The 23,975-nt window shown below is 48.8% G+C and overlaps 1 protein-coding gene across 3 annotated transcripts in view; it reads right to left on the bottom strand.

Annotated features, from left to right (window-relative positions):
* The window catches only part of CALB2 (calbindin 2), a gene marked incomplete at its 5' end in the record, with an annotated part of 27,367 nt that extends 5,271 nt beyond the window's left edge, over positions 1 to 22,096 (bottom strand). For 2 of the 3 annotated variants that reach the window (XM_081274698.1, XM_081274697.1), the window contains 6 exons: positions 312 to 389; positions 977 to 1,033; positions 5,125 to 5,205; positions 7,396 to 7,485; positions 10,756 to 10,832; positions 22,003 to 22,096. In XM_081274698.1, the coding sequence (XP_081130824.1) occupies positions 312 to 389; positions 977 to 1,033; positions 5,125 to 5,205; positions 7,396 to 7,485; positions 10,756 to 10,832; positions 22,003 to 22,096 (477 nt within the window). The remainder of the gene's footprint in view (positions 1 to 311; positions 390 to 976; positions 1,034 to 5,124; positions 5,206 to 7,395; positions 7,486 to 10,755; positions 10,833 to 22,002) is intronic. The other variant, XM_081274699.1, reaches the window with a different exon arrangement.
* Between the last annotated feature and the right edge of the window lie 1,879 nt (positions 22,097 to 23,975).

Here is a 23,975-nt window from a genome sequence, read left to right on the forward strand (position 1 = left end):
CTCCCCTTCTCAGGGAGAGGGGTGGTGGAGGGATACCAGCCAGCACCAAAGGCCCAACCTCTCCAGGATGATCCTCGGGGCTTGCCAGGGAAACAGATTACCCCCACCCGACCCCTCCAGCTCACACTGACCCAGAAGTCAGCTTAGTGGGGATCTTGAAGGATGTGTGGGGCATGAACTCACATCCCTATTGACAGCTGCCACTGTGAGTTGCTTCACCCAGGCTGGAAGAACCAGCAAACAAAAGACCCTGCCCACCAGGACTCCAGTGGCCTGCACCCCTGGGAGGGGGGACACTTCTGTTCACTCACTATGGTTTGGGTGTATTCCTGGAGCTTGGGTTCATCATACGGCCGGTTGGCCTTCTTCAGCAGGTCCGACAGGAATCCCTGGAACACAAAAGGCCTCCTCAGAGCTTGACTCACTATTCTAGTCCCTCGTTCATTTACTTATGTGCTCATTCAGACAGTTGACATTGTTCTTTGAGGTCTACTAGTTAGGTAGCTTTTGTCCCTTGTAATTTCTTGATCTTTAACACTTGTGCAGTGAACTTAAAGACCTGAGGTAGCTTCTGGCTGCAACCTTTTCCCATGCAATAGGTGGTAGAGACTGGCTCTGTCACACAGGGCTCACCAGTGCCCCAAGATCAGTGGTTGCCCAGAGGAATTCAGGGATGGATGTACCCTCCACCACATGGCAGAAGACCAATCTTTCTGGAATTGCCTCAAGGGCAAGGGTGGAGAGGAGCATGGGGTGGTTGAACTCTGGGGCCCTACAGCTTCACATTACTGATTTTACAGGGCTTCTCTGAACAAGTCCAACAATCCAGTGCCAAGCTCAAGTACTCCTAAGCAGGCCATGAATCCATGCTACTGGTCCAACATCCCCGCCCTTCCCAGGTTCCTTAAACCCATGGCCACTCCAGCCTCTGGCTCATTCTCCACATTCTCCATACCTTCCCCAAGGTTCATCCTACCTTGAGCTCATTGGCTTCGATGTAGCCACTTCTGTCGGTGTCATACTTCCGCCAAGCCTGCAAGGGGAATGTCAGCCTGTTCATAACGACCGTATCAAAACCTACATATCTCCTTCCATTTCTCCTTAATGGACCAGGCAGGATCTTATTGAAGGAGTAGAATGAGGACCTAGGGATGGTCTAGCCCAGTTACAAAGGAGGAAATGAGGGGAAGTGTCTGAGTCAAGGTCACACAGAGAAGGAGAAAACTGCTTAAACAAGGTCACCCTACTCTAACTTGATGCAGGACCGGGTCCTTTTTTGGATCAACTTGTCACTGGTGTTGATGTTTTCTAAGGTGTTAAACCAAGTGGCTTCTACCAGGTCTAGAATGGGGATCTAGTGGATCTTATTTTTGTTCTGGGCACGTGGGTATCTTTTTTCTGCTCTGAAAGCTTCCCATACCAGGTGGAGGCTGGAAGTAAGGGGAAGAGCCCCCTGGTTAGAAAAGGAATGGGCTTAGGTTACTCTTCACTGTGCCCCCTCCTCCATCCCACATGGCAGCCATATCTGATGGTGAAGCAGAATTGATAATCAGTTTCTTTTGTATGACTAAAGTCACTCCCCTACCTTATGATTAAAAACATCCTTTTAAAATAGGAAACCCCCTGTCAATCCATATGGTTCAGGGAGGTTGACCCATGTCCACAAGTGGGCATGTGACAAATGCCTGCCCAGTCAGATGCCTCCCTGGATGGATCCCATCCCACACTGATTGTGGGTTCTGATCTGAGTCTCACTTTGGTGTAGTCTTTAGAGAGGCAGCAGTGACATGGGTTTGAATGCCTCTCTGTTCTGTCCACTGGAGCAGGAACAGACATTACGCAGGAGACACACAGTCGCCATGGTCTTAAGATATTCACAAATTCTTTCCCTCCCTTCCAAAGGTAGAACCTAGTTCTCCTTCCTTGGCTGTAGACTGGATTGAGTGACTCACCTGTCATGAATAGAATATCGCAGATAAGAGAGTGTGTGACTTCTGGGACTAGGTCATAAAAGGTAGGTATGGCGGCTTCCTTCTCTCACTCTCTTGGGTCACTTGCTCTGGAGGAAGCCAGCTGCAGTGTCATGAGGCTATTCAGCACTATAGAAAGGCCCAAGTAGTAAGTAACCAAGCCTTCCTGCCAACAGTCCTGTGAGGGAGCCACTGTGGAGATGTCGTATTTCCTAATCCCAGTCAAGTCTTCAGGGGACTTCAGCACAGCTGACATCCTGACCAGCAGTTTGTGAGAGACTCTGGGCCAGAGCCACCCAGCTAAGTTGTCCCTAAATTTCCCAACATAGAAACTGTGAGATAATAAATGCTTATTTAAGGGTGCTTTGGGGGATAATTTGTTATGCAGCAATAGATGACTAACACAATATCCTAGGAAAGTCTGGTCCTGTATGCACATGCACTGAGACCCCAGCCTTTTACCGAAGTCCTCTGGTGGAGAAGAGTGAATGTCTTGAGGTGGAGGTTCAGGGCAGAAGGTGCTACCCATGTCTGGCCAAGAGGCCCAGAGAGCTCTGTTACCCTAAATCTTGGGATTATTTTGGTGTCTTGGATTTCTTATTTCTTAGATTCTCTTTCAAGTTTTGTTCTCTTGACTTTTCTTCCCTCTATCCCCTCTTGGCTCCAAATTGCACACCTGAACACTGGCTAGATTTGGTTTTCTGACAGCCATCAAGCACCAATCCTGTTTCCTGAACTTTATCTCTGGCTTCCCCCACTTCTCCACACACCCTCCCTGTATTGACAGGAGTGTTAGAGTTTATGGATAATTTAAAGTCTTTCTTTTACATCAAACAAGACGGTGTGATTTTCATGGTGCATCAGCGCCAGGGCTCAGGAAATTTGGTCCCAATTTTTCAAAGCTAGGAGACAGGAGCAAATTCCAGCAAAAGAGTTGATGTGCTGTAGACAACTTTGGTAGATGGTATTTGATTAGGCAAATGTTTTTTTCTCTGAAGAAAAAAATACCTCGGGTTCCACCAAAACATGTCTTCCTGTGCCCAGAAAACCCACCCTTGAAAAGGCACTAAGAGATATGTGCAGCCTTCCAAGTATGACTTCACCAACCACCTGCAGGTATTTAGAGCATTAGGATTTAGCTCCTTAGTGAAGTCTTGACTGAGAAATGAAGCAGACAAACTCCAAGATACTGAAAAGGCAGGTGACCTGCGGGGACCCCAATCCTCCACAGAACAGAGCATCCCCAGACTGCTTCTCTGACTGATCCTGTCAGCAGGCCTGACCTCCCTCCCCGGACCCACCCCCACCACAGCTGGCTGTGGGCTCTCACTCTGACTTCTCTTCCCTGCCAGCGCCTGGTGTCCATCCATCAGGGTGTCCTTATTCTCTTCTCATTCAAGGAAAAGAGTTCAAGAGACCCGGGCTTTGTGAAATCTCAAAGAAGTCCTGAGGTGTCCCTAAAATTAGAAGTCAAAATGTTGTGCTGAGCAGCGGGTCAGGAGCCGAGAGCACAAGGCTTTTGGGGCTCTGGAAGGACCATTTCCTATTTCTGGCTGATAAAAACAGAAAGAATGGATACCCCAGAAGGGATTGGTACTGCAGGAAGGTGGGGTCCCAGGAGGTGTGGCGGTGGAGGGTGCTTGTTCTACAGTTATGCTGGGGCTTAGAAGAATAAAAGTGTGTAAGAATATGGAATCATGCCAACCATGCAGAGATAAAATGTTAATAATTTTGAGGAGGTGGGGGAGAGAGGCTTTTTGTGCCTCTAAAAACATCTCTGCTCCCTGAAAGCTAACCTCATCCCTATCCGGACCAGAGATGAAGGAGAGGCCAATTTTTATCCACTTCTGTCCAGGGAAAGGAAGGGTCAGACACAGTAGTCCCTTCTCTGTGGACAGAAAAATGGACACTTATAAAAACAGGACCCCCCCATTAGAAGAATAAGCTGTACTTATCTCCCCCAAAGTCAAAAGAACAACCAAGACAGAATCCAGAATGTCAATTACCAGCTTATGGGATCTTTCCATCTCAGAAAAACTGGAGAGAATCCTTTAAAGAACCATAAAATTAAATCCATATCTGATGCTTAGGCAAACTGCTCTTAAAAATGACTCTTCTGCCTTGAGAATTGGTTCTTTCTCACCGACTTTGTATCCTTGCGGGGAGGTCGCTGCTGTGTGGGTTTCTGGGCTGGCTCTGCTGTTGTTCTCAGCAGTAAATCAGGGGGAAGGGATTCCTGGTGACTGGGAATGGATTTTACCCAGTGAATGGCAACTCTGAGTCTCGTTGAAGATGGTCGTTAAGTATCAGAACACATAGTTTTCATGGTGGGAACAGGTTGGATTTCACTCTGAGAGACATACGTTATGAATGGCTTGGGTGTGAAGTCCCAGAAAAATGGTAAAAAATAATTGGTAATTAGCTGGATATCAGGATTAGTAATTTGGATTGAACCATCCAGAACTTCCAATTTTTACATGTCAATATCAGCAGTTTTATGTGGTTCCATCTATCCTTGAATGTTATTCAAAAGACATTTGAGTTTTGTGTGCAATTTTTATTGCAAAGGGGCAATGCTCATTTTTAAGGGGGATGCTGGAGCCCAGACCACAGTCAAAGATCAAATCCAGAAGGCACTGGAATCTGGCGTTCTCACTGGGGGTTTCCAGCTTTAGACCGGCACATAAGTCTATCCTTTCCAAACCCTGGAACTCTGACTTCCACTCTGACTAACAGGAAGGGTAGTGGTGGTAGGATGAGCTGGAGCCAGGCTGAATGAAACAAGAGTCTTCACTGCAGTCTGATGTCATTTGCAAATGCCACCGTACATCCCCAAAGGGGAGATGCAGGTACATGGCATGCCCCAGTTGTCTTTGACCCAAACTTTTCATCTTGATCCCCACACTTTATCAGGCACACACCACCTGGGGATCTTGTTCAAATGTCAGCTCTGATTCAGCGGTGCAGGGAGTCTGCCTTTGTGACAAGCACCCAGGTGGTACTAATGCTGCCGGGCCAGGTCATGGGCCACACCCTGAGGGGCAGAGTTCTAAGGGGTTTAGCATCTCCCAGGGACCCTTCGTGGGCATGAATGTGGGCCTGGCTTTGAACACAGGAGGAAGGCTGATCCCAATACCTGGAGAGAAAGTCTCACCTCCATAAACTCAGTGCTGGAGCCCACGTGCTGTCTGAAGCACAGGAGGAAATTCTCTTCGGTTGGCAGGATCTGCGCCAGCTGGAGACACACAGAGCGACACCAACATTAAGGGGGGACCTCAGGAAGGGAAGCAGAGTTTCCATAGGAAGGATGGAAGGGGCCAGTGGAGGGGAAGTGTGGAGGCCACATTTTTACTGGCTGCCCTTCAGAGGGGAAGAAGATTATTCTGAGAAGAGCTTCTGGGTTACTGCAATCCTTAAGATAGGAGCAATGGGACAGACAGAAAGTGACACTCCTTTAACATGCAAGCACCCAGAGCCGGGCAGTTTGGTGGTTGCCTGGGGTGAGATGGCCTGCTTCAGATAGGAGGAACATCTGTGGGTGACAGAATGACTGTATCTTGATCCACTGCGATGGTGAGCTCATGGTCTAAAATCTAAACTCAAGAATTTTAACACTCTAAATGGATGCAGTTATTGTATGTAAAATAATACCTCAACAATTTGATTCTCAAAAATTATAAATACGTTCATGAGTAAACACTGCCAGCTGCCCACCAACTGGCCTTCCCCCGCTGCTCCCAGCCTCCTCTGGACACTAGCAAATCATCTAAGTCAGATAAATGTGATAATTCCACTCCCTCTGCCTGTGATTGGCTTACGGTTAGGCCTGTGACCCAGTTCTGGCCAATAAAATGTGAGGGGAGGACTGCTGAGGGAACTGGGAAAGGTTTCTTTGCACCCAAGAGGGGCCCTCTCTGCTGGACGTGGTGGGATCTGGAGGTGGTACCTGGATCTGCTGCAGCCATCTTGCTGCCAGTTGAGGAGGAAGGTGTTTTGGAGGCAGACAACTGCAGAGAAGCAGAGCTGCAGCCCTGGCCTCCTTTTCAGAGCATCAACCCTGCCCGTGACCTTTGTCGTTAGGAGCTTTTCTTGGTTGCTTTTCGGTTGTGGTAGAGTTGGAGAGTTTTGGACAAAGGCTGCATGGACCATAAACCCTAAAGCATTTACAATCATTTGTATTTTTTACAAAGTCTGCTGATCCCGGTTTAAGCCCTTGTGACTGAGGATTTTCTGACTGCAGCACAGACGTCCACAGCAGCTGTTCTGGTGCCCCTCCTGGTGCGTCAGGAAAGGGCAGTGAGGGGGCTAAGTGGGCAGGTGGTGTCTGCCAGAGCCCAGCCTCAGCCTACCTCATGCTCCTCTGTAGGCTGCAGCACCATCCCTCGGCGGCCCTGAAGTTGGCTAGCTCACTGCTCCTAGCTGCCCCCTGCATGAGAGCAGCCCTCAGACATACCAGAACTGCCCACCCAGGGAGGTTCCTGGGCTCCTCATTCCCCACAAAGGGGCAGCTTGCTTCCAAGGACTGACCAACATGGTGGCCTCCAGGTGGGACCCACTCTGTGGCACAATCCACACCCTAGAGCTCCCCATGAGGTAGCAAGTTTGGCTCTGGCAGGCACCACTTGCCCACTTAGCCGCCTCTCTGTCCTTTCCTGACACCCTTTCTTCCCTTCTCTTAAAAAGAGTTCTTCTGCAAAGAATCACATCCACTTGAACTGGTGTCCCAGACTTGGCTTCTAGGACACCGGGCTCTAGAGCAGCACCTGAAACAATTTACCTGGGGGGAGCTGTGCCCTTATTCACATACCATCATCTGACCCCTTGACCATGAACGGCACACTGATCACTGAGTATGTGACAGACATGTTTGTATATAAGCATATGCATGTATATGTATGTATGCATGGATGAATGAACACATGTAAATATACAAACTATGCATAGTATATAAATATGCTTATATGTGTAATTTATATATGTGTGAATTAAGTATCTATATAAATCTTTCATAGTTGTGCCTTTGGATGCCTTGAGGTGGGTGGGGCATGAGCTCTCCTGTTCACCTGTCTTCCTCTCCCTACTCTCTTTAGTTGTGCTTGTCCCACACTTGTGCATTGACCCTGAGGGCCCAGGTCCCATCACACGTTGGCTGGGCCTGGAGAATGTGTAGAGTCTCCTCTTTCCCTGGGTGGAAAATGTGTAAAGGGCGTCAGCTCTGGTTTGTCTGAGGGCTGCTCTCCTGCAGGGGGCAGCTACCCTTGTTCTCTTTGGTCAGCCCCAAGCGCTGAGGGTGGATATCCTTAGGGCCTCATTGGTGGATATTGTTATTCCCTCATTTGGGTGCCCGGCAGGAGGCATGTGACCAGGAGAGGCACAGGGGTCAGACAGCCCTTCCACACAGTCTTCGCTGGGACCTTGCACTCACCTCCGCCATCTCGATTTTCCCATCCGAGTTCTTGTCATATTTCTGCATAAACTCCTTCATCTTCTCCCCAAAGTTGTCACTCTTTGACATCTGTGGAAAGAGCAAGGGCTGATTTTGCTGCCACCTCACATGGGAGCTGCGGATCTCAGTGCAGCTGTGTTGGGAGTCATCCTGTGTCCTGACTGGCACAGAGCTGGTACAGCCAGTGCTCTGAGGAATCTGGGCCGTGACCTTTTCCTTGTCACGATCCCTCCCAATCAAGTCGTTTCTTATTCAGTTCTCAGTCTCATAATTTTCAAAGTGGGACAGCACATGCTCTGTACCAGGTTATTCAATGTGCCTCACTGCCTTCAAAATGGATTCAACCACAACTCCATCAGAAGGGTTTAGACGTTTTCCATTAGTCAGATGGGAGAACTGAGGCCCCAACATTTTAAAATTTTATTTCCCTGCATTTTTATTGGCGCATTATAGTTGTACATAATGTTTGTACATGCACAAGATATAACAGTATAATTTAGCCAATATCACTCCCCAGCACTTCCCTCTCCCTTCCCACCTCTCAACCTCTGGTCCCTTTCCCTATATTTTACTGATCTCCCTTTGATTTTCATGAGATGCCCCCTAAACCTTTCTTTTCCTTTTTCCTCTCCAGCTTCTGCATATGAGAGAAAACATATGATACGACCCTTGACCTTCTGAGTTTGGCTTTTTTTCCTTACCATAATGGTCTTAGGTTCCATCCATTTCCTGCAAATTACATAATTTCATTTTTGTTTATGACTGAATAGAACTTCATTGTGTGTGTGTGTGTGTGTGTGTGTGTGTGTGTGTGTGTGACGTTTTCTTCATCTACTCATCCATTGATGGACACAGAGGCTGGTTCCAGATTTGACTATTGTGAATTGTGCTGCTATAAATATAGGTATGCACTTATCACTGTAGTAAGATGACTTGAGTTTTTAAGGATAAATACCAAGGAGTGCTATGGCTGGGTCATATGGTGGTTCCATGCCTAGCCTTTTGAGGAACCTCCGTGCTGATTTCCATAGTGGTTGTACCAATTTATAATCTCACCAACAGGTGTAAAAGTGTTCCTTTTCCTTTACATCTTCTCCAGCATTTATTATCACTTGTATTCTTGATGGTTTGCCATTATGACTAGTATGACATGAAATCCAAGCGTACTTTTGATTTGCATTTCCCTAATTGCTAATGTTGTTGAACATATTTTCATATATTTTTGGAGGCTCCAACGTTTTACCGAGACAGGTTGTAATAGAACCTAAGTTAATCCAGTGCCCCACCACCAAATATTTCATTGTTCATTTCTCTCTTTGAAGACTAACTAGCAATTCCACAATATTTCTTACTCTGGTTTTATGCTAGGAGGAATATGAGATGTCATTACATGGTGAGGGACAATTTAAATAGTGCACTCAATTATTCTGACTGAAGAAAAACAACTTAAGTTCCTTTAGTCCATTACTTTCTGTCTTTAATATAAGGCTATCTTGGGCTGGGGTTGTGGCTCAGTGGTAGAGTGCTCACCTAGCATGTGTGAGGCACTGGGTTCGATTCTCAGCACTGCATATAAATAAATAAAATAAAGATCCATCAACAGCTAAAGAAAAATATTTTAAAAAAATGTAAGACTGTCCTGAAGCTTTTACATCTTCCCCTAGTTTGGGATGCTGTGGATTATTTGCACCAAAGAGATCTTCCTCATCCCTATCAGTAATGAATCCACAGTGGGCACCTGATGCCTTTGCTTCACTTATCTGTTGATTTCCTGGGTTTCACGATTCCTAGTGAAATTCTACCCATCCCAAGGACCTTTTCTAAATCCCTTCTACCAACTTTACCTTTGGAACTAGTCTCAATTTGCCAATCTTTATGTGTTGGCCAATATTTATTTATTTATATTTACACCTGTGCATGGTGTGATGTCATATATTTATCACAAATGTGGTCAAACCTTTTGAGTTTTACCATGGCCCCTTTGAGGTTAGTGGACTCTCCTTCTTAGACTCTAAGAAATGACTTCTCTCAAGGTCAACCAGTTAAGGATAGCCAGAATTTGAACTCATGACTCCTGCTTCCAGGACTGATAGTCTTCTTACCATTTAACAAATTGTTCTGAGACTCAGTCATGGGTGACAGCAATTGGGATTGTTGTTGGCAGACTTGAAAATCACCCTGGTGCCATCTGATGAAGGGAATGACTAAGAGAAGAATTTCAGATTTGAAACGTTCCATTAAAACACATTCCTCTGCCTAGTCCATGATTCTGGTGTCAGTTTTGAAGCCCTGATTTCTGTAATCCAAGCTTCATTATTGTAGTAATGAGGGTCGATGAGACAACTATTGATAAACCAGCCCATGAATCATCTCCAACCCTGTAAGCCCAGGGTTGCTCTTCTCACTGGGGTGCTCTGCTCAGCTTTGAACCAGGAGCTCCTGGGTGATTGTGACTCATCTGTGAACTGCTTCCCGAAGAGTCGTGAATAAGCAGTGGGCAGGGCAGCAGAGAGAGGAGGGAGACCCTCAAAAGACCTGAAGGAGCTGGTGGGAGGGAGTAGGCTCCATCTTTCCAGAACCAGTCATGGGAGTCACAAGAGCCTGATTCCAATTACCTCAACTTTTCACTATCACAGACCTTCACACAGAAATGACATTCCTTTGACTAAAGGGGCCTGGCTGTGATCTGGAGTCTCTTGAGTTCAGGCTCAGAAGTTCAAGACACCTCCATGCACAAGGCTGGCCAGAACTGCTTCAGAACAATCCTCCATGCTGAGGATCCCAGCCTCTGCTGGTCTACAAGGGTGGTTCTCTACTGAGAACCTTTCTGTCCCCACCTAGGGGAATTCCAAGGAGGGTGCTACTGGCATCCCCTGGGTAGAACTAGGCATACTGCTGGACATCCTACAACACATAGGACACCCCTGCAACAAAACTAGCCTCAAATATCAATAGTGCTGAGACTGAGAAACTGGTCTAGAATGCAGACACTGAAGACCCCTGAGCATCCAGTCTCAAGTCCTTACCCCTCTGAAGCATCTTAGGGAGGCTGTGGACTCTGACCCTAGGAAAAAAAATATGCATACACAGAAATACAGCTATGTAGTTTTGGGGGGAATATTGACCCGGGGTTAATTATGTCACCTCTCAATCCCAGACATCCAAGATATGGAGATAAGGTGCTCTTAGGGAGTGTTCTAATAATTTTTCTTTTTATCCTTATGGATAAAAGAAAAACTGGAAGCGTCAAGGCTAGATGCCACAGTAGCAGACCATGTTCAAGGCCACATGGGTCAGGGTATAGACAACCTGAAATGATGGGAAAGGGGCTGGGCTTACCATGCCAGAGCCTTTTCTTGCCTTCTCCAACTCTTGGAAAAAGTTTTCTAGCTCTTTACCTTCAATATATCCATTTCCTGTAAAGACAGAAAAAAATAAAAAAATAAGTGCCTTCAGCTAAATAGTAAGACTAAAGGGGGGGGGTGTTGGTATAGCAGGAGTGCGGCAGGAAAGCGGGGGGATTCCTGTAGAACTTCTCCCCACCAATCCCCCAACAGGGGTCTTAGCCAGCAGTGTGAGGGATATGGGTTCTGCCCTCAGGGCATTTCCATGCAGAGATTGACAGGGGTCCTTGGGATATTCAGCCAGAGAACACTGGGGAAACTAGCATCTGACCCAAGCTGGCAGAAGTGGATGGAAGCTGGGAGCTGCCACCTCAGTCCATGACCTTCAGGGAAAGCACGAGGGGGCTCAGTGGGAGTCAGTCATTTGCATCAGGGTTTGTTAGCAGGTAGAGGGCTCTGGTTGGAGGCAGAAGTCAGGTCCCAAGGATTGGAAAGGTATACAGAGTTGAAGGGTGTTCTCCCAGAATCCACCTTTACCTGGAATCTCAGAATGTGATTTTATTTGAAAGTAGGCTCTTTGCAGATGTCACTAGTTATCATGAGACCAAGCTGGGCTAGGGTGGGCTCTAAGCCCAGCAACTGGCATCCTTATAAGAAGGCCATGTGAAGACACACAGACACAGGGAAGAGGGTCATGTGACAATGGAGGCAGAGATTTAAATTCTGCGTCTACAAGCCAAGAAAAGCAGCTGATAGCCAACAAATCAGAGGCTGGGAGAGAGACTTACAATGGTCCTCCCTCAGGGTCCCTAGCAGGAACTAGCCCTGCAGACACACACATCAATTTCAGACCTCCAGCCTCCAGAACTGTGAGAGGACACATTTCCGTGGTGTAGGTCATCTAGTTTGTGGTCCTTTTTATGAAAGTCCTCAGAAATGGATACAGAAGGACATGGTGAAAGGAAATTATTGAACCCATCTCATCTGCAGGATGGATTATTATCACGAAATGGGATTTCATATGTAAATCACACAGTCCATTATGTGTGTGCAAAAATGTTAGTATTGCTTGAATTCAATTACCAGAACCTGTGTGCAAGATGGGAATGAACCTGAGGAAGAAGCAAACTGATCAGAACCAGGCAGCAAGGTCAAAACCTGACTTGCCAGAAGATCACAAGTGGTGAGAGGTCCTGTCGGGTCTTACACCTTGAGCCCAGATGGCCCAGACACCAGGGATCATGGCCATGGTTAGTGTGCTATGTTGGAGTGGAGGCATTTGTGGGAGGGAAATCAGGGCTAAAACAAGCCTTCCCAGGCACTACTACTGCAGATTGGAATCTCCTGGGGATCTTTAAAAAAACATAGTGTCTGACTCTCACCTCCAGACATTCTGATGTAATTGGCTTGGGGTGTGAACTAAGCATTATGATTTTTTTTTTTAACTCCTAGATGATTTTCATGGGCAGCAAAGTTAGGAAACCACTGGATTAAGTCAAGTTCCAAATCTGATTGAAAGCCAGTGAGCAAGGTTCCCACAGACGAGTTTCAACCTGAACAGAAAAGGGGTGGTCTACTTCTTCAAGAGAGATTGGAATTGTAGACATAACAAAAAAATAACCTAACTGAAGGCATTCATCCTGCCCTCTGGATGGGGTGGGAGGTTAGGCCCACCCTCTCCTCCTAGTGCCACCTAAGAACTTAAATTCCAAATAAATAACAGAGGCACCCTCTAGTGAAAATGCTACAGTAAACACTGTATGACATGTTATATGAGATAAATTATGCATTTTTGTCTGATTACAATGTATGGAGGGAAAGACTTGAGTCCCCTCCCAGGACTGGGTGGTTATCTTTCTTCCTCTGCAGAAATTTTTGGGAAAGTTGGAATTTCACAAAAGGGTAATAGCTTAATGGCCTATGAGGCCTGCCAGAGTTGGGGAGGGAGAAAGGAAGGGGAGGGAAAGGGGCTTTCTGAGCAAAGGGGCAGCCATCCAGTTGATGGTGTGCTGCTGCTGGGCTGGAGGAAGAAGTCACTTGGTCCTTGGTCACTCCCTGCAGTGACCAGGCCTTTCTCCCATAGCTTTGGTGCAGCTTCCTCCGGACTGAGAGGGCCAAGTCGTTTCCTTGTTCTCCAAGGCTTTGCAGAGTCAGACAGGGAGGTAGAAAGCTGAGCTGGGCTCTGGGTCCATCTGCAGCTTCCAGAAGCCTGAGGCTGTGATGGGAGGTGCAGGGGGCTTGGAGCTGGCACCAAAAATGTGTCAATGAAGCAGAGGCCACAGGACCTGGACCCTGAGCCACGTGGGTGAGGGTGTGTCAGTTTGGGGAGTGTATCTGGAGGTGCTCTTCAGAGCCGACAAAATGGGTCATGCTTCTGGGCACGGTGGCACACGCCTGTAATCTCAGGGGCTCGTGAGGCTGAGACAGGAGGATCACAAGTTCAAAGCCAGCCTCAGCAACAGCAAGGCGCTGAACAAGTCAGTGGGACCCTGTCTCTAAATAAAATACAAATTTTGGGCTGGGGATGTGACTCAGTTTTCAAGTGCCACTGAGTTCAATCCCTGGTACTACCCCCTGCAATGTGTCATGCTGCTCTGTGGGGCTGCCCCTCCTTCTAGCTACTCCCTCATACTCGATGCTCTGCTGTTTCTCCTCCAGCCCCTTCACCTACTATGTCAAGGGTTGGCAAAGTTCCTGGGCCTTCCTGTCAAGGTCTCTTGTTCTTCTCCTACCTCTATCATACCTCAGTTTCTTTAATTATAAAATATGGCTCATATGGCTGCTGTGAAGATTCAGTGGGACCATAATAAACAACAGCCTAAATTGCTGGCCCAAAGTGAGCCTCAAGAACGCCTGCAGCCATCGCCATTGCGGCTGGAGTCTCAGCCAGCCACTGGCTCAGGGAAGGCTTGGCCTTGGGCCGCTTGCTTCAGGCTGGGAAGATTGGCAGGGGCCGAAGGAGGCAGATCGGGCTCTTCTGACCAATTCCACCCCCAAAGAGAAAAGTAGAAAGGCACAGACCAAGAGAAGTCACCTTCTCCTCAGGGGTTTTCTGGACCTTGTTACAACTTACAATAAGCATTTATTTTTACTCCATCTCCTTTGAAGGCTGGGAGGAGGTTCAATGACCTCAAGGAACTCCAGCAGCCAGTGCGACAAAGTACCGCAGGACACTTCTGAATGCCCACAACCCCGGTATGGAAACAGTCTTTCATTTTTCAGAGCACTTTTGACTTCCTTCTTTGCTTCAAGCAGACAATGTGAGGCCTGACTATGTGTATGGCCTGTGTGGGTTGCCATGGGGACCATGGGGATGTACAGAGGTGTCCCTGCCTTCACACCACAGCATCTTCCTGGTGACAGAAGAAACCGAGGCACAGAGGAGGTACGTAACTTGCTCAGGATCACACAGTGAGGCAGGACCAGAACTGGAGTGTCCTAATTCCTGCTTGGGGCTTCCTTCCTTCCTTCCTTCAATCCTTACTCAGCATCTATGGAGCATGCGTTTGTGCAGGCCGTATTCGAGGTGCTGGAAGGGCAAAGGCAAGCCAGAGTGGTCCTGCCATCCTGAAGCTTTTTTTCTGACTGGATGGGGTGGCAGAAAGGCCGACCCTCAGCAAGGAAAGGGTTTTACACCTGGTACTTGAGAGCATGTGGAGTGCAGTGAAGGCTGGTGATGTCCCAGAGGTGACTCCCAGGCCTGCTTGGGCAGATCGGGCCAGTGCAGTCCTCTCTGAGCAGCCCCAGGCCCTGGGAAGAGGGAAGGAAAGGTGAGGAGCGAACTTAGAGGCAGGGTGAGGGGACCAGGGGCTGGGTTGGTGGCATGGCAGAAAGAAGCCCCTGCAGCAGAAGGTTCCAGATGAGCCCCTCGCTCCAAGCTGGGACCAGGCGCCTGCAGTCCCCGGTTTCCGTGTGCCCCAGCCAAGGGATGGAAATACGGTTTGGCACAACCTTTTCTGGTTTTTCTGGGACCTCTTATGGGGGGGGTGTGTGGGGTGACTGGCCACCAAGCAAATCTCACAAGGATGAGCATTGATAAAGATGTGGTTACCATAGTAACCAGCACTCCTAACCTCCTTATCAAACCGCATCAAGTGAACACGAGGGGGAGGGGGCAGGGTGGGAGCCTGGGACCCTGCGTCTTTTCTGAACCTACCTCTTGCTTCCATTCTTCACCATCATGTGCCTCAGTTTCCCCCATCTAGAGGGGGACAACACTTCTTTACTTTGGAAAGCCTTGACTTTCCAAAGGAGGCTCCACCCTATAAGGGTTTGCTTGTTTCTCCCTGAAGTTCGTATATGCAGATTTTCTAAGAGTTGAACAGGTAAGAGGTTCCTGAATAGGAAGTCTAATTCTGCCACCAGCTCTGTGCCTGTCCACGTTCAGCAAGTTAATACCCCTTGTTTTCTTTATCTCTACAGTGGGCATAACTGCTCATGTCCTCTCTATAGAGTAATCATAAGAGCCACACAACAGGATGTTGTGAAAGCATTTTAGAAATTGTAAAACCTTCCTTGAACCAAAGGTGTGTGTATATGCTGTCTCCTCTAATCGTCTTCTGAAAACCCTTCAGCCCAGAAGGTTCCAGCAGAACTGCTTTCATCAGAGTACCGGTTCTCAGCCCAGGCTGGTTCCCAGAATCACCTGGGAAGGGTTTACACCATTGCCTGCCCCTCCCCAGACCTTCTGACTTAATTGGTGGTGTGGGGTGTTTTCCAAGCTCTCCGGGTGATTCCAATGTGCAGCGAAGGTTAAGAACTCCTGTGCAGCAGCAGGCCTCACCTGTAAGGTGCTGAAAAATTATCTGGGGATCTTATTAAAATGGAGATTCTAATTTGATAATTTTAGAGTAATGCCTAAGGGCTTGCTGTTCAAGTGTGGTCTGTGGACCAGTAACATGAGAATTACTCGAGAGCCAGTTAGAGATGCAGAGCCCAAGGCCCCTCCCTATACCTTCTGAATCGGACTCCTCTTCCCCAGAGCAGTGATGTTCAGCAATCTGTTTTATTACCTGGCTCAGGTGATTCTTTAACATGCTAACATCTGAGATGTTTACAGTTCTCAAATTGTGGTCTAGACAGGCAGCATAGGGGTCACTTGAGAATTTGTGAGAAATGGAACATCATTAGGCCCCACCCATGACCTATTGAATCTCTCTGGGGGCCATGGAGGCTCTGAGACCTGTATTTTACGGAGCCCTACTGCATGTTAGGTTTGCGAATGCATGGCCTGGATGTTGTGGCCAGTCTCTTCTAGCTCACCAATCTGCTAAGTACCCCAGAATGTGTAGGGCAGGGAGGTGGGAGGAGGGAAGTTACACGGTTTTGCACTTCCTAGTTACACGGTATCAAAGCATCCTTGAGGTCAGGTCACTTGTTGGCTGCACAGACAACCAAGTTCAAATTGATTGAAAAGCTAATATCCCCATAACTTCCAGCCTGAACATTCTTTTTTTAAAAAGTATATATATTTTTACCTGTAGTTAGACACAATATCTTTATTTATTTATTTTTATGTGGTGCTGAGGAATGAACCCAGCACTTCGCACGTGTTAGGCAAGTGCTCTACAGCTGAGCCACAGCCCCAGCCTCCACCTGAACATTCTTTGGAATAGTCAAATCCCACCTTTTGAGTCAAGAAATCGACTCCCAGTATTATAATTACTTTCCCTAAGGCACACCAAACAAAGCTTTCCGCTTCCCACCTCACCTGGTCTTCTTCACAACCCTGCCAGGTAAACAGATGGGCATCAACAATCCCACCTTATAAAGGGAACTTGGAGGGGGAAGGAGTTTGGTCATAGGGCTAACTGAGAGCCCAGACCAGCCTCTTTGCCTTCTGTTCAGCCTGGCCATAAGCTCTCTCCATGTCTGTATTTGTCTGGGGTTTTCTCTCTGTTAATTACACATATGTGCACGTGTATGTGCACGTGTGAGCACACCCCTATCTCCCAGTAGCTTCTGGAAGAACAAGTCCCAGGGCAACCGCTACTGGATGAATGTTTGGACCCTTGGATTTCAGTCTGTTCCTGGGCTCTGCTGCTTCTGGAGTGTGACTCTGGAGCTGGGCTGTGTCCCCTGAACCTGTGGACAGCAGGCTGCTGAATGCTGGGCTGAGCCCCAGGCATGGAGGAGACCAGAGGATGGGGCAGATTGGGTGAGGGAGGAGGCAGCAGAAAGCCAAAGTGGAGGGGGAGAAGGCCGGAGCTGGAGGCCCCAGATGGGGCTGGCTCGGTGAAGGAGGGCATCTGATGCAATCTGCCAGGAGCCACGCCAGCCGGGCTGCCCGGGGAGGCTCTGTTCCTTGAAGAGCCTGGTGCCTGCTCTATTAATTCGGGCTCCCTAGGTATTGGAGAAGATTTCCCCGAGGGGTCTCCTGAGCCCTGGAAACCTCCCCGAGGGCTCAGCTAGCAAAAGCCTCAAAGATGGAAGGGGAATAAACAAGAAGAGTTGGGCAGGGATGTGAGCCGGCGGGTGGCTGCCCAGGCAAGGCAGGCTGAAATGTCTTGTTTGTGAAAACCTGTCCCCTGGGCCACTTCACTGGGGACAGACTCAGCACCTCTCCCTGGCTGGTGCAGTCACAGTCTGAGAGGCAGGGCCATGCAGAGGGCAGAGCTGGCACATCGTGGATGCCCCACACCAAAGGGCACAGTTAGTGGACGGATTGGAAACTGGGGGGGTGAAAGCAAAGATGGGTGAGGACGTGGCTCCAGGACTACCCCAGGGGTCGGGGCAGGAGGTTCTTCTAAAGAGCCTCAGAGCCTCCCATTATGCTGGGCCGAGATGTCGAGAGACCCCAGAGATTCCCAACAGCATAAGAAGAAAGCCTCTGTCAGATGATTTTAGTCTTGGTTCCCAGCCCCCACTGACTTTAATGGCATAGCTGTTTTTATAAATCCCGTGACTCTCTTATGAATTATAGTTAACTTACCTTGTGAATATTGTATTTGCGTAAATACTTAATATCTGCTCTGTATCTTGCAATCCTTTGTGGCGAGCCTTCCCTGGTTGTATGTCAGGAGTCTCACTTGTCTTACCCAAAACCCGTTGTCCAGACCTCCCCCCACCTCTGAGAGGTGCTGCTGTTCCAGTTTCCCTTCCCTTTTCCCCTACGGGAACAAAAAGGAGCAGTGACCAGCACCCTGGGTGGGCTGATCTGGATACTGGGTTCTGGCTGGTGGTCCTTGGAGGTGTGTGGTTTTCAGGGCACTTCTGTTAGGACCTCTGGGCTTGGAGGAAGAGGAGAAGAGACAGGGCAGCACTCCTCAGCTCTGCATGGTCCTTCCTAATTTCCAAAGTCCTGCAGAGCAAGGGGCTCAGAGGACCTTCAGATAAAGAACCAGGCTAAGTCCCCATGAGAGGTTTTGAGAGAACCCCTGCCTCACAGGGGCCACTTGGCGGTGGAAAAAGCCCATAAGAGTCTGGAAGGTGTGTGTATATGTTCTTTTAGGGAAGTGTCCAGAAAATTGTCTTCTTTTTACCTCTTTATTGTTTTCCTGTCTGTATAAGAAAACACGCCCTCGTGAAATTTTCAAATGTTACAGAAATTAACTTAGAAAGTTATTTATTTTAATTTGATCTCATCTCTTCAGAGAGAACCACTATTGTTTGGTATTTTCCCCCCTCCCCAAATATTCTCCAATGTACTTATGTCATTAACAATAAAAATGGCCTCATGGGGCTGGGGATAGAGCTCAGTTGGTAGAGTGCTTGCCTCACATGCACAAGGCCCTGGGTTCAATCCCCAGCACCACCAGAAAAAAAAATGCCCTCATGAAAGTATTCTTCTATAGGGTTTTTTTTGTTTGTTTGTTTTTGTACCAGATATTGCTTAACCACTGTGCCATATCCTCAGTTCATTTTTTTGTTTTTAAATTTTAGGGTCTCAGAGTTTCTCAGGGCTCATAAGTTGCTGAGGCTGGCTTTGAACTTATGATCCTCCTGCTATAGTTAAACAAACAAACATCTTGGGTATCCCTTTCCATGGCAGCACAAAAGCTCCACATTAGTATTTTTGGTTGCATAAGAGTCCACCGTAGAGATGGTCATCATTTACTTTTCTGATTCTCCTCCCCCCAAACCTTCAGTATTTTGAAGAACTTGTGAATGGGTCCCCTCATTCACATACTATTTTGCATGCATAGGCTAGCTATTTTAACCATGTAGGGTAGATTCTTGGAGGGAGTGGGGTTCCGTACTTGGTCCTGTGGATGTCCACTTGCCTCTAGGAAAGGACTCATCTTCTCCCCACACTCCTTATTGCTTCTAGAGGGATAGCAAGGATTACGGCATTTCTTTCTGGAGTCACAACTTGACCAGCATGGAATGGTGGCCTCAGTCAGAACCACACAGAGAGGGCATGTCAATTCTAACCTGTGTATCTCTCAGCTGCCTGGGTCTTGTAGCAAAGAATGACCAGGAAACAACAGAACAATGGCTTCAGACATGTGGGGGGGTCCCCCACCATGGAGGTGACATGTAGAAGAGCCCTAGACCCCACCTGGCTCATAGGGTGGTTGGTTGTACCTTCCTAACCCCTGATGTTGACTTCAAGTGATAACAGCTGAACCCTCCCAGTGCCTAGCTTTGGTAACCACTGAGGAGGAGTCATGGGTGGTACATGAGACTAGGCAACCAGGTCCCCTGCCCCTTCCTGCTTTGCTGTGTGATCTTGTGAGGAAGTTTTGCTTCTCTGAGTCCCGACTCTCCACTCTCCAAATACCTGCTCTTTTTTTTTTTTTCCTCCACCACAAGGCTAATGGTAATTTTGAAAACAATCTCTCTGGGCAAGGACACTAGGATGAGTTTCTTCCTCTGTTTTAGAACAGGCTGAGTAAGGGTCAGTGCCTCCTACCCCCCAAACCCACTCTCCCTGGGATCCAGCTATTTCTTAAGATCTCCTTGTCTTTGTTTAGCAGAGCGTCCAGAAGGTGTGGGAAGGTGGCTCACTCCCTGGTGGCTGTGATTAACTGGGCTCCAGTGAGCTCACTCCAGGGACCTGGTGAGCTGCAAAGGAGGGTCCTTCCAGAGGTCTTTAAGGCAGTGAGCACTAAAACTCTTTGAGTTGGGAAGAAAGCCTATGTTGCAAACAGAAGCCAGAGTTGGCCAGAGAGGGCCCAGGCACCTCACCTGGTAAGCTGTTGGACTCACCTGTAGCCTGGAGGTATTTAGGAGGGGAGGGATGGGCACAGAGAAGGTCAGAAGTGAAGGTACAGAACAAGGTGGCCCCAAAGCTACCTCTGGAGCCTTCAGTGGAATCCCAGTTTGGCTGTATGTGCATTTCCATACCACCTTGATTCCACCTCTGCCACCTTAACCCTCTTTGTTTTCCTCCTCCATTGATCCAGGGTGCTCCAGTCAAGCCAAGGACCCCTTTCTAGGATAAAAGGAAGTGCCCATTGCCTCTGAGGCTAAGTTGGGGGCTCTTCTGTGGGCAAATGGGAGGGAGATTTGCATCTGTCATCACAGAAAAATCCCCTCTTCCAACTCCAGCAGGTGTCCAGACTCCCACCTGGGTGGGGAAACAAGACTGGCCAGGCACCAGCACCACTAACTTGCTACCCAACCTGGCCCAGGTCAGGCCTTCTTTCTCTCTCTCATCTGTAGGAGGGGAATCTGCCCAACAGCTTCACAGCGGGACTCAAATAGGGTGCAAATGTTTTGAAAAGTACAATATTTCAGATTGTTCATCAGCTCAAGGCTTTGCATGATTACTGAGAGGGCTACTGGTTTCCCCATGCAGAATGGGGAAAGTAGAATTGTGGAGTCCTCTGTTTATAGCTGACTCATCTAGGAGGCCAGTGGTATAACCTTGGCTGTTTGGTAACTTTCCTTGAATCATGCAAGTCTCTGGTGCAGATAAACCAGATAAACGGGCAGGAGCATCCTTAGAAGACATACATGCCATGTGGAATACTGAGGCTGCAATCTTACTACAGTTCTTTTCACCAAGTTTTATGGAAATACAACCTCTCCTTAGCCCCATTTTTCAGATTGAACAATATACCTCCTCCTGCAGAAATTCACAGACAGTTCACCGTCCTACCCAGGTAGCCAGATGCCCAGTTCTCTACTTCCACTTTTTTATTGCCTCCAAGGAAACAAAACTTCACCCATTAAGTCCCTAGACATTAACCCTTGCCTCCCCACAGCACTCTGAGCAGAGGATCTCTGTTTAGCTACCTCCACACTCTGCCGAGGTGAAGCAGGGAGGAGGGAAGAACTGAGTGAGCCACCACCTGGTAGTGCCTCCCATCCCCCTCGCTCTCAATCCCAGGATAAACACCCTGAGCCACCACCCTGCCAACGGGTCTGAGATGCCAGCACATGTTGGATGCCAGGACCTTGGAAAGGAAATCAGATGGCTTATTTATTTTGAAGTGATGGAGAAAAAGTCTCCAGTGACATCAGAAGCCTCTATGGTGGGGCTTCCCTGTATGCCTGAATCAGACCACCATAGATGCTTGGAGTCCCAAGTGCTAGGAACCATCTCCAAAGGCCATTTGGTCTGGACCGCACTTTTTGGGTTGGTCAACATCAAGACTACACAGTTTAAGATTATAAGTCTGCCCACATCCAGAGATAGAGTCAACAAAAGCCCAGAATTATCATCATGAGAGAATAGGGAGGCTGGCACCCTAATCCTGTTCCAACACACCCACTGCAGCTCTGATTGGGAAATCCAGCCATGGGGCTGGAAAATAGACAAAAGAAGCCCAGGTGGGTGCTAAGAGGCCCAGGTGCCATTCTCCACTGCTGGTCCTGGCCAACGAGGCTGAGGGAGCCGAGGCTTTCCCTTCAGGATGCCCCGATTGCCCCAGCTTCCAGAATGGTGATGGGGCTAGCAGCACTCAGACAGGGGAACAGAGGGAAGAAATGAGTGGGCTTTTGAGACCTGTGGCCACAGCAGTTGGAAGCAAGAAGTTATCTTTAAGGGAAAGGTGGGGAAGATGGCAGGGGGAATCATGGGGTGCCTTTTCCTGCCCAGACCGCCTCTCTGGGAAGCTCCAAGTTGCCCGGAATGAGAATGCAAAAGCGGTGGGCTCTGTGTCCACCTCGGTCAGGGAGGAAAAGTTACTGACAGCTGTCTCCAAAGCATCTGAATGTCTCCTAGACTCGAAACCCGGATCCCAGCAGCCCTAGGGGGAAACGCACACTGCCCGCACTGATCCATGGCCCCTGCCCTTCCACCGCAGGTCCCCGGGGGACTAAGAGGCATCAGAAGTTGGGAGCTCTTACTGACCGTCTGCGTCAAAGTGCTTCCAGATTTCCAGGAATTGGGTCGCTGTCAGCTCCGCCAGGTGCAGGTAAGGGGGCTGCTGCTGCGGGCTAGCCATGGCGAGCCGCTCGCGGAGACCTCAGGCAGCACAGCGCTGTGGCTCTGCGCGGCTGGGCTCGGGCACTCGCGCTGGTGCTGCGCGCCACGCTGCCTTTATATGCGGTCCTGAGCTGCGCCACGCCTGGCCGCCAGCAGGGGGCGCGCGGGCTCAGGGAATCGTTCAGGGGCGCGGCGCGGCGGGGGTGGCCGGGCAGGGCGGGTCGCCCTGGCTCCCTGTGGCCGCAGTCTGCGCTGAGACCCTTGGCGCTGGCCAGGGACGCCCAGAGCTCTTGCAGAGGAAATGGGCAGAGGCTGCACTTGCTTTCCCCCTCTCTGACTGTCTTGTGTACAACCACCAATTATTGCTAACAGTGGCAACAACAATAATAACAGTAGTAACAATCACGACACATAGTAATACTGACACAAATTGGATCAAATATTCTGCAAACTTTGGAGTTCGCTAGGTCTCTCTGACGCTCCCTCTCACCTGATGCTTTCCCGCAGGAAGAGCAGGGTCCACTTTTCTGATGAAGAACTTGAAGCTTCAGATGATTAAATAATGTGCCCAGCAAATAAGTGACAGATCTAGAATTTGAACCAGAACTCTTCTCACACCCCTAACCCCTTGGAGGGGGGTCCAGACTTGCAGAAGGGCAGAGTTCTCAAGGCATTACGGGGAGACAGCTGGTACTTGCAAGGCCCAGAGAGGGTTCAGGGAGTGGGGAGGGGCTTTCACTGTCTCTGGGGCCTGGTCTGTCCCTCCTCTGGGTACCTCCTTCCATTCCCGTTACCTGCCTTGGCCTGGACATGCTCTGGGACTTTCAGACATTTGTCCAGGGGGATGGCAGAACTATACCCTATGGGACTACTTTTTAACCATGCCCACCTATGGCCATGTGGGGGGGGGGTCTGCCTAGGTACCCGTAGGGAAAAGGTCCAGCTCTGACCTAGTGATGCTCTGAACTGGTCTCAGACAAGATAGAGGCAGCTATTGACCGCACATCCTGCAGAGGGCAGATAGGACTCCCCAAACAGGGAAGGGGGTTCCCTCCCATCCTCACTGATGATCTGTGCTGGCCTTGCAGCCCCCTTACTCTCAGAGGGACAGCACCATCCCTCCCTCTCCCTTTCCTCCCACAGAGTGACTGAGACATGAATTGGTGCTTATTAACATGTGCTAATGAGTGTTAGGTGAACTCCCCTTGTGCAAGGGGGAGCACAAGGAAGGAGGTGAGAATCAAAAGCAGGTCGCTAGGGGAGAGGGAACCCAGGAGACAGAAGGGAAAGTTGACCTTTGGGGACAGGGGTGAGCCCACAGGGAGCCCCAAAGGGAAATACAGAGTGCAGCTTCTAAAGCCACAGAGTTTGCCCAGGGCGCAGGTGTTTAGAGTTACTTCCAGGTACAGACTAGGAAGGACCTCAATGGATGCTCCCATTACTTCCCTCTTGGGCGGGGGGGGGGGGGGGGGATCCTGGGCTGAGAAATTCACCAAAGTCATGGGCTCCTTACTTTGCCTTTGGGGAGACAAATGGTTCAGTGGTTGATAGTAAGCACTCTAGAATGAGGTTACTTGGTCTGAATCCCTGGCTCACCCCTGGCCCTCTAAGGATCAAAGCCAATGCCCTGCTTCCTACCTTGGATAAATTACACAATCTGTCTGTACCTCGTTTTCTTGACTGCAAAATGGGAACATGGATGTTTACCTCTTAGAATGATTCTGAGGATTAAATGTTAGTGCTTCTGCTGCCCTTCATGAAACCAGTGATTGGTGGTGAGCTTAGCAAGAAATTCCAAGGAAGGGCTAACACTAAATCAAGTCCCAGGGGAGAGGCTGAGACAGATGACTTCTCTAGAACGTGAGCTCTTGACCACTATGCAGTATAGTTCCTCAAGG

This window comes from Spermophilus citellus (assembly GCF_964194105.1).
Source record: "Spermophilus citellus genome assembly, chromosome: 18".
Classification (NCBI taxonomy): Eukaryota; Metazoa; Chordata; class Mammalia; order Rodentia; family Sciuridae; genus Spermophilus; species Spermophilus citellus.